Source organism: Verticillium alfalfae, genomic scaffold, assembly GCF_000150825.1.
Source record: "Verticillium alfalfae VaMs.102 supercont1.12 genomic scaffold, whole genome shotgun sequence".
NCBI classification, from domain to species: Eukaryota; Fungi; Ascomycota; class Sordariomycetes; order Glomerellales; family Plectosphaerellaceae; genus Verticillium; species Verticillium alfalfae.
In genome coordinates this window covers 181,157-191,112 of record NW_003315027.1, presented here as the reverse complement: position 1 = coordinate 191,112, position 9,956 = coordinate 181,157, and the positions used below count along the sequence as shown (strand labels likewise).

Here is a 9,956-nt window from a genome sequence, read left to right as displayed (position 1 = left end):
CCTGTGGTTATGCACGTTAGAAAATGACACGTCAACTGGGGCGTTCATCGCAGACTTGCTCTGATCCGCCGAGGGGCCCCGCGTCTCGTCAAGGTTCGTCCTGGGCTTTCCTTTTGAGCGACACTGCCAACATCAACATCCATTGGTTCAGCCATGCTGGGGCTTCGATGGCTTGTTCGACGTGTGAGGGATCTAGCCAGAGCGAGGCACCCAGGGTGCGGACTTCACGACACCGCCCCAACACGGATTATCCGCCCGATTCAATGGGGGGGTGGGTGTTCAGGGCGAATTGGGGCGGGCTATTGATTGGCCGTGGATTGACGATGCAGCTTCAAACTAAGGTTTGGAGGAGATAGAAATGCATTATGTTCGTGCTGTATCAGCTCTCATAAATCTCGTGCGAGATGATAATGGTGGCCCTCGATCCAGACGGCGGCGACACGGATGTTGAGATACAGTGCGAGTTGCTCGTCGCTAAATGCGGCGAACGAAGGGGAGGTGCGATCGCGCGTCGTCACGTGGACAGACTCGTTCCATGTGTTCACCACGACATCGCCAGAATGGGCAAACCCATTGGACAATCGCTCCCAGGTGGAACAGATTCCGCGTCTAGATCGCCCATTTGCTTCACAAAGTTTTCATCCTGTCGCAAATCCACTTTGACCGTGGAATTAAGCCTCGACGCCGAAATCGTGTACCAAGGCTGCCGATCTCCCGCCATCGTGTACTGTATGGCTGTGAAGGCCTCGCCAAGTATCATCACGAGCACTTCGACCGCCCCAAGGACGTCAACATAGTTTCGAGGGCAAGCCCGAGTCTGTCACCTCACCTCACCTCCGAACTGACACGTATGTGCACAGGCGAAGGGGGGCCACGTCGCCTGGGCGGCCCCTCTTCCCATCCACAGCTACGTTGTACAGTTCGTCCACACAAGGCAGCCCTGTAAAAGCAGTTGGGTAATGAAATCGCGAAATGGGGCATTGCAAATAAAAGCTGCTTACATTCGCAAGCGATCCCACGTTTCAGGCAGATAAACGCTTCTGGAAACGGCCCCCGAGCATCAGCCTTATGCTTATGATCCCTCCCCCTCCCCCTTTGTGTCACGACCACGCCGTGGGGGCCACCCCGGCCGGCCCCCTCGCGTGTGTATGTGAATGCTTTTCTACAACTGCTCTGCACGTATGTGGGTGATCAGGCTCGATCATGGCAGGATCAGCTCCTATGAAGCCTTTCTGGACAATATGCTGGTGCTTGTTACGGCCATGTCCGAATGCTACACTAGGCTGCATGATATGACGTTGGCGCAACCACCGATTGGGAACTCAAGCGATCGAGAGACACCAGCCCGTCAGACACATGTGGCGGAGGCTTTCCGCGCCTAACCCACAGTGGTTTCACTGCATCACGGGCAGAGGAGCTGCATCGTCAAGTTGCCCAGCCTTGGGGAAGCCATCCGGCGAGTGCTGTGGCCCATTGGACCCCGAAAGCCTCGTCCTAATATGGCTCTTGCGCCCCCAGAGCTCTGACACGCTGGCAAAGCCTGGGCGCCTTCAGCCGCGGTGCCCAAATTTTCGGCTGGGAAGCTTCTTGGTCATCGGTCACCGAGTACAGTCGCGATCGATGCACAATGTGTGTCGCTCCTGATACTAACTATGCGCTTGATCAGCTACTTATATAGCTTGGCCGCCATGGCACAAGCGGATGTGTTATCTCATCGCTAAGATCTTTTCTCTATCGCCTGCCGATCTAGCATTCCAGAATCAATACATTGTGGAAAAACCTCTCGTACTCTCAGTCAGCTGGACCGCAATGTGTCAGGACCGATCCGAAAATGGGCGGAGCAGCAACACGGATGCTGCCTCGACGCGAGCGCGGAACGGAAGCCCCGAGTAAACACCCTCTCTCCTTTTCTCCCTGGCAGTTCCCACCAACCCCCCAGCCTGACCTTATTATAGGCGCCGTTCCTCCAACCCTGACTCCCAAGCTTCCTTCCCCTACCAGGGCGTTGGCCGTCACAACGACGACCGCCGCCGCGACCTGGGCGGGAGTCTTCGTCTCATCACTGAGGAATTCACCCCCAACGGCTCTCGTCACTCGACGCCTGTGGAGAAGTCAAACATTTGGCTTCATGACCTGGCCCTCGCTTCGTCACCCATCAACCATCAGTACTCCAATGGCAAGCGTAGCCGCGACAAGATGGAGCGCGACCTCGATGACCAGCTGGAGCGCGCCAAGGTTGATGGTTTTACGAAGCGCCTGAAGCATGACTCCAAGAGACATACTTCCGACTCGATAAGACTCGAGGACCCATCGTCGTCAGGTACTAGCACCAATGACAACAACAGCAGCGACCAGGCCCGCCGACGTCGCCACGCTGATGGTGCCCCTCACCGTTCGGGTCGTCACAGGAGCTACGGGGATAGGCACTAGCTATCCAACCAGCTCTCCGATGACAACTCTCCCGCGGAAACCGGCATGCCCTTGACTGTTTCTCGCACCAATGGTCTGCTAGTTCACGCGGACACACGAGGAGCGACTCATCTCGTTCGATCATGTTAACCTGCACCCACGTTCGATACCAAGATCGACCTGCAACAACATAGTCTTGGTAACACTCGGCAAGGTCGGACGGCGTTTCCACATATTGTTATCTTGATCCTTTTCTGTTTTACGCGAATAGTTCTAGAGTACCAGACCCCGAAAGGTCTCCACACGTGCTGCCTCGTCATCTCCCCAGACGAAGAAACAAGGCCCAGCCAAGTCATGGACACGGACACAGACTGCTGGGCCTCACTGGCTTCACTGCCGGGCTTCGTTTGTTTCTACCCTCGGACTTCTGCAAGGAGTCCATCCTCGTGTACACTAATCCATCGCGGAACGTCCCCTCCCGAGCAATTGACGAGAATCTGGCACAGCCAAAACATCAATCGATCCCCAGGCGATGGATGCCCTCCCAAAGTTGTGTACCACCAATACCGGTGCACGAATTTCCTTTCGCGGCTTATGCTTGCATGTCTTGCCCTGGGTTTCTTCGGATTGTCAATCGAGTTTCTTTCTATCCCTTCCATGTATCTCCAGAAATTCATCTCAGGAATTATACCATCAATGCCAGCACAAGGACCACTCTCAGCGCGGTGATCGTGAAGCGCGAAACCTTGCGTGTCCCACACAGGATGCAGACACCCAAGGGCAACGGCATAGCCATGTATAGCTGTTGGAATGGGGGAGAATTGCCATCCGTGCAGATCACGGGCTGACTGATTGTTTCACGGCGTGCTCTTTTAATGCGCCAGCCGGGCGGCCGGGCCATCCGCCCTTGAACAGCTCCACAGCCGAACAAACGAAAAGTGGCAACCCTAGACGACGTGCACCTTATCATAAGAATGCTATTGTTGCGCCGCCAGAGGAACCAGCCTACGAGCGATAACTGCCTCCAACTTCAGCTGGGGGAGAAGGGAACTCCAACTGCAAGGGCGGCCAAGCATTCCAACCCCCGCCACCTGGTCAGCGCTCGCTCCTTCCACTCCGCCCATCTCCAAAACAGAAACACAAGACAACCGCCCCCCCCTTTCCCCCAACCCACCCACCGAGGGGGGGATAAAAAAAAACCTCCTTCCGTCACCAGCCATTGACCACCTTCTTCTCGAACAGAGACACAATCGGCACGCGAGAACCATTGGAAAAGGCACGCCCCCCCCCTCTCGCCCCTTGTCGTATAGGTATTTCCCACTCTCGGAGATTTAAACCACCCACGAAGCACACCCCTTTGTCTTCTCTTTTCTGCCGCCCCCAGACTTTCCACTCCTACCACACCCCCCCCCTTTTTTCCTCGCTTCTTCTGCCTGCCCTCCCCCCCTTCTCTTCCTCTTTGTCTCTGCTGCCCGACCCCTTCTCCAACCCCGTCCCCGCTGCTGGGGGAGAGGGGGGAGGGGGGCAGCAGACCACGCGGTTCTTGCAGTCTGACACTGGCAGGTTCGGAAGCAGGTTGGCTGGGGATGTACGCACGCATGCACATGTGTGAGACAGACAAAGCCACCCGTCGGGTGTTAAAAGAAGAGCCAAAAGGTCCGGCTCGCGTGGGCTCGAAATCGGAGCAGAAAGACCCAGCTCAGATGGTTGGGGAGGGCGGACTCCCGCTCACGTATTACTCCTTGCATTCCCGGCTCGCATTTTCTCTCCGTCTTCTCTTCTTCTCGTCTCTACTTTTCTCGGCCGCCCACGACAGGCGCACATACAGACATGCTCAACCCTCAGCGTCAGCAGACAGTGTTCCCATCTCGATTGTCCGTCGGCCGGCCGGTTGGGCCCCCTCCAATCTTCCTCAGCACCATACCAATCCATCCCATCCAATCCCTCTCACCTCCAACGTACCCCCCTGGAACCAACGCTGTCAATATAACCCCCTCCCAGCTCCCAAACGAAAAGAGGAAAGGAGAGAGAACCCACATCAATAATGGCCCCCCTCCCCTCCCCACCCCCCCGGGCAGGGCCTCTTCTGTTCTAGGGCCATCCGTTTCGGAAACAAATCTCGCCACAGGGAAACGGGGAAACGCCCCCTGGACCAATGACAGCCCGTCCGCCGCGCCAGACCCCGGACAGTCGTCCTCGATAGCTCGACCGTGCTATTCAATACTACATGTATAACCCCCCCTTCCGGACAGAGCATCCACGCGAGATGAGCGCGGCGCACGGAAGAGAACGAGCACGCCGGCGCGGCGGTGACGCTGACGGTGAGCGTTGGCGCTCCGACCCTCCCTGGTCCCCCCTCCACCCCCTTCTATTTCTCTGGCGGCGAAATCCCTTAGGTCGCTGTCTGTTATAGCCCACCTTCACCGGATGCGCCCAGTTGCCATTCGCCGAGAACAAGAGAGAGATAGGCTTCAGGCACCTCGTTTCCTTCTCTCACTAGTCCGTCTGTGTGCAGCCCAAGGGGCTGCGCGAGGCGGAGCGGCGGGGCGCTTAAAGGACCTTATTATGGACCTCCCCCCTTCTGTTGACTTCTGTTAACTTGTCTGCCTGACATGCCTACCGAAGATCCTGTTTCTCTCATCATATATGGTCATCCTTGGTCTCTCTTTGCCTTGTTCTTTCCTCTTTCACGTCCCTCCCTGAGCCGCCTCGACATGCCATCGCCGTTCCAGTGTCAGCGTTCGTCCACTCGCATCTTGGCTACCTACACCTCGCGTCCGAGGAGACGAATTCTGGTCGGGAACCGCCATCAAAACCGCATTTTGGTTTAGTGGCATCACACAGCACAAGTATCATGCACTCTTTCCGGGTCAAAGGCCATCTGTTCGCCTGATGCCATACAGTCTTCCATTGAGCGCGGTATCAATTTCCAAGTCGACATGAGGAAATAGCCAAACCAGACCAAGTTCTATTTCCAACCAAAACGGTATCCTACACCTACATCGACCTCGATGCATGCCACCTACCTCCACGTCACCATCAGCCGGCGGAGAAGAACAAGAAAACCAAAGAGAGATGGACATGGAAGTAATGGAGGGGAACGCCGAGAATGATGCCACAGTACCCGAGAAGGTGCGCTGCCGACGACGACAGCAGAGTTAAAAGAGATGTAGGAAGGTATGTGAAAAAGACGAAAGTTTTGTACAAGTGGTATCTCTTGGCGACACTTGGTCGCATCAAAATGGGGTTCGAAGGTCAAGCAGGGTTCGTTACAAGTACACGAGGCACGCCCGCCATCGTGGATTCAAAGGGTTGTGCATCGGTCGGTCACGGAAACTGCAAGAAAAATCACAGATCTCGACGATTCGCTCAGAGGAGCATCACTGAGGGCGTCGAGGCTGCTCTGGCTTATCAATCAGGCCTCCAATGTCAACGCGGCCTGATCGTTCCCCTCTCTTGGGCGGTGGCTCAGACTGTAGGGGAACTTGCTGTGGCGATGAGCGGATTGGTGGCAGTTGATATGACGGCTGCTGCGGTGGTGGCCTGTGGCTTGGAGGCAATTCGCTGCGAGGAATTTGACTCGATGAGGGACCAGCAGCATAGTCAGGCCTGGTTGGGGACGCCGCATACGAAGGCATCCCGGAACCTATACTAGGGCTGAAACCTGGACTCAAACCAGGACTCAGTCCTGGCATCAGTTGTGGTGGGTGTCCAGTGGAAGGACGCGAAGCTGAGGAGCCTTCCGCAAATCTCGGTCTGTTCGGGTCGAATGGTGCAGTAATCTGTGGATGCTGGCTGTACGTATTCGAGTGCTGAGGGTGATGATATGGTTGATGGGTTGGATACCCGTAGTGCACCTCCCTCGCATGAGGCGAAGTCGTGGCATATGGATCGCCTGGCGGGAGCACCAGCATCAATGCGATGAAATAGGTGGAGTCCCGTTTGGCTGAGCCGAAACGGACAAGAAACGATCTCAGCTGGCCGCCCGGTGCAGCAAACGCCAGCATGTCTCTCCTATCCATCTGGATGCGCGCCAACTCTTCGGCGTCGAAGCGGAGAGTCTCAAACACGCGCTCTTCCTCCTGCTTTCCAAAAATCGGCGGAAGGTACATGGGATCTTTTCGACTACGCTCTTCCTGAACGACGAGCTGGTGACCCTGCACTTTGGTCCGTTCTGAAGGGGTCACGAGGTCGAATAATGCCCTTCCCCGAATGTTGGAGATGCCAATGGCATCCATGAAGGTTGGGGACGCCTTCACTACCTCCATGTCAAGGTTGAGGAAAGCCACCGGCTCAGCGGCCGAGGACGGGATAGCCAACGGCGGCGGGTACATGCTGGCTTCGCTTGCAGAAGCTCGCTCAAGGTATCTGGGCGCGATGGGCTCGCTTTGTTGAGATTTTAGAATGCGGTATGAGTTGACACGCCGGAGTGGATCATCGTACCCTGAAACCGGTCCGCCAGATGAGTACAGACTCAACGGCCTCCTAATCGCAGCATCTTGGGGATGCGGGTACGTGGAGGGAGCGTAACGGCCTTCCCTGTCGTCTCGAAGGCGCGGCCGTCCACGTTTCTTGTGTTGGACGTCGATGCACGCATCCTCTTTGCCATTGCTGAGGCATCTTGAACACGGTCGTCGGGCTATTAACAAAGCAGGCAAATGTCAGCAAGTGGTGCATCGGCAGGAAATTGTGGTTGAAGATGGTTCAATCTGCCAAATGAAAACAAAACAAGTGTTGATCGGCCAAGTGGCTGGCAAAGCTGCCACTGCCAGGCCGTTTCAGGCTCTGTTGCGTACTATCGCTGTTCACTTGAACTCGGAAGGGCAAGATTGTGCGGCTCGAAAGTCGTGACGGAGACGCAGATAGGAGTCCCTCCCGACTGCAGGCCGGAGGCCTTTCCGTGTCCCAACGGAGAAGTCCCGGCACTCGGCTCCTTCAACGCTAGCTCACGATTGGCGACTGGTCCCGAATATGGGGTTAGAGCCCAACGGTGACAAAGCGCAAGTGCTCTGACGCGCCGTCCCAGACCGCCGGGCCGAAGTGCCGCGTGGTCGGTCCTGGAGCCGGATTTCGCTAGCCGATCTTTACCTTAACAAACCTGCTGACTGGCTAAGTTGTGGAGGTGATCAAAGCGTCGCGATCGAACTATTGGGATCCTGCAGGTGTCTCCCCTCTGCTGTCGTCATCCCTAAAAAGCCCGCCCAGAGGTATTGTCCTCTTATTGCTGTGCCTCCTGCAGCGGCCACGTTCAACTCTGTAGTGCACCTGTGGCGTGCTCATCGCTCAAGTCCCAGAGCTGTCAGACCTGAGACCAGCTAGTTGTTGAGATGATGCCAACCAACTCGGCCGCGACAGCGCCACATGCACCAAGGTCACAGCACAGCGCCGCGCCGCTGCAGGTCGGATGCCGCTCCGTTCATGCAGAGATAGAAGGGGAGCAAGTGCTAAATCAATATAATAACAATTAAGAAAATCGCTTATCGGTACGTACCGTCACATCTGAAGATGGTGTGTTAGCGTCATGGATGCCCAAGGAGCATGTAAGGAGCAACATACCGGAGATGAGCTTTCTTGCACGGTACACATGCTGAAGCAACATGGCCCTTCGTCTTGCGTTGAGACTTGGGCGAGGCGAATGGCTGAGCGTCCTCTGGCGCCTGTGACGTCGGACCAGCGTAGGTTTGCGTCGACGGCGGCTGGGGTGGTGGTGGCAACGGTCCTGGCATTGCCATATACGGTGCCGGCCTATGATGCACATGCTGTGCAGACATTGATGGGTATGGCGCCGAGGTCGGAGCAGGCTCCTCTGATCGATGGTAGGAAGAAAGTGTCATTCTGTCCGGTGGTTCAGACTGGTAGGACCGGACCTGGGGTGGAGGTATCAATGGCGACGGGCCCTGGATGCCGCTGTGAGCTCCCAATGTTGAACTTGGCCGATAAGCATCTTGTGAGCTGGCGCTCAAATAGCTCCCATGCAGTTGGCTCCGGTCCCCAGCCTCGTGAGTTGCGTTGGGCGGGAGAGAAGGAGACCCTGACATGGGCGGAGAGGGGTATGCCCTAGAGCGAGCAGCAGTGCCAGGCTCTGCTCGTTGCTTGGCCCAAGTCAGGTCTAAAGCGAAAGGCGCCAGATCGGATACGCCCCGGCGTTGGCCGAGAGGGAGTGAGAACGGTTCGTGATATCTCTTTTCGTCTTGCATGGATAACCTCAAGCTGTCCAGCGAGATGGGTGGACTGGCAGCTCCCGGGTCTCCTCACAGACAGCGCAGTGACGGGGCTCCTTCGCTGACACGATGAGTCGATCCCGCGCAAATAAAGGAGGAGCAAGGCCCGAGTACGCGCTCGTGTTCGCGGTCAAAATCCTTGGTGCAAAGGTTGTCGGCCAGATGCTCGTCGAAGTCGCGAAGTCGTTGATACTCTCAAAGTCGTCTTAGGAGGCTGATGGATAGGTTCCCAAGCGGCGGCTGGCTGACGAACAAGCCGGAGAAGAGCGGGTTTCAGACAAGTCGAAGCGATAGGCGAGTCGTGGGGTTTCACGAGATGCTGCAGAGTGATACTCGCACAACGATTTCCTGTCGGGTTCTCAGTTGCACGGCATGCGGCCGTGTTTGTGGTGACCTCGTCGTTGCTGTGTTGCGGGCTGCTGCAGGCTGAGGGACCAGGGCGGGGGAGGCGGAGGCGCAGGAGTTCGCAGCCAGACGTGTTCGACTGTAGAGAGATGGGGGTAGGGGAGAGGGGCTTTTCGGGTGATGGAGGGGGGCAGATGTGATGCCTTGCCCTTGTCCGTCTTTTGTATGCTGTCCTCTGGCCCGATCAGAAGTCGGAATGAACGTCTACTGTGTCGTGACGGCAGGACGGGTTTTAGGAGAGTCGATCGGTGGCTCCCGTTGGGTTTTTGTGCGACTCGGTGCTGGGCTACAGAGTACGGGGGGGGAGAACCAATTGAGATGAAGCTAGGGCGCTTTCAGGGTTGATCTGGTCGAGAGGCACAGGGAAGCCAGGGAAGACCCTGGTCAGGACTTTGGGGTGGCTGCTAATCAAGGGTGGAGGGCTATGCCATCATCATGCCCTGGGCATGGGCATGCTTCCATCACGACGACAATTTTCCGTCCCGCGGGCGCGTGTCAAGAAGGTAGCATGCCCGAGACGGCGGCCGCAGCCGCAGCCGTGGTCGTGGTCGTGACAATGGCCGTCGCTGCGGGAAATTGACGGAGTCAGGGCGCGATCAGACAGACGGGACAGGACGAGCCGGCTTTGGACTGCGTATGAGAGGCCTGTACTGGTTCGATGCAGTGTTCGATGAGTGGTACTCTTACGAATGATTCTGCGCGTTCGGGCCCAGGCAGGCCAGGTCAAATTGGACTGCGGAGGCGAAGGAGGGGTGGTTCAGGTGGGAGTGGGAGAGTGGGAGGGAGTCCAGTCCAGGACCCAGGACCAGTACCAATTCCAGGATAGGGATCAGGAACGGGATAGGATGGAGGGGAAAGCGAATGGAAGGTGACGGATCAAGTTGGTAGGTGTTGCGGCCCATGTTTGGAGTGGTCTGAGCC

General features: G+C 56.8%; 2 protein-coding genes across 2 annotated transcripts; one reads left to right on the top strand and one right to left on the bottom strand.

Moving 5' to 3' along the window:
- Positions 1-1,809: 1,809 nt before the first annotated feature.
- Positions 1,810-2,430, top strand: VDBG_08286 (predicted protein; the record flags this gene model as incomplete). Its single annotated transcript, XM_003001195.1, has 2 exons — positions 1,810-1,889; positions 1,956-2,430. 2 exons carry the CDS (start codon positions 1,810-1,812, stop codon positions 2,428-2,430), a joined length of 555 nt encoding a protein of 184 aa, XP_003001241.1.
- A 3,359-nt stretch (positions 2,431-5,789) lies between these two features.
- Positions 5,790-8,243, bottom strand: VDBG_08285 (conserved hypothetical protein; the record flags this gene model as incomplete). The annotated part of the gene is made up of 3 exons (XM_003001194.1): positions 5,790-7,048; positions 7,901-7,908; positions 7,966-8,243. 3 exons carry the CDS (start codon positions 8,241-8,243, stop codon positions 5,790-5,792), a joined length of 1,545 nt encoding a protein of 514 aa, XP_003001240.1.
- Positions 8,244-9,956: the final 1,713 nt, after the last annotated feature.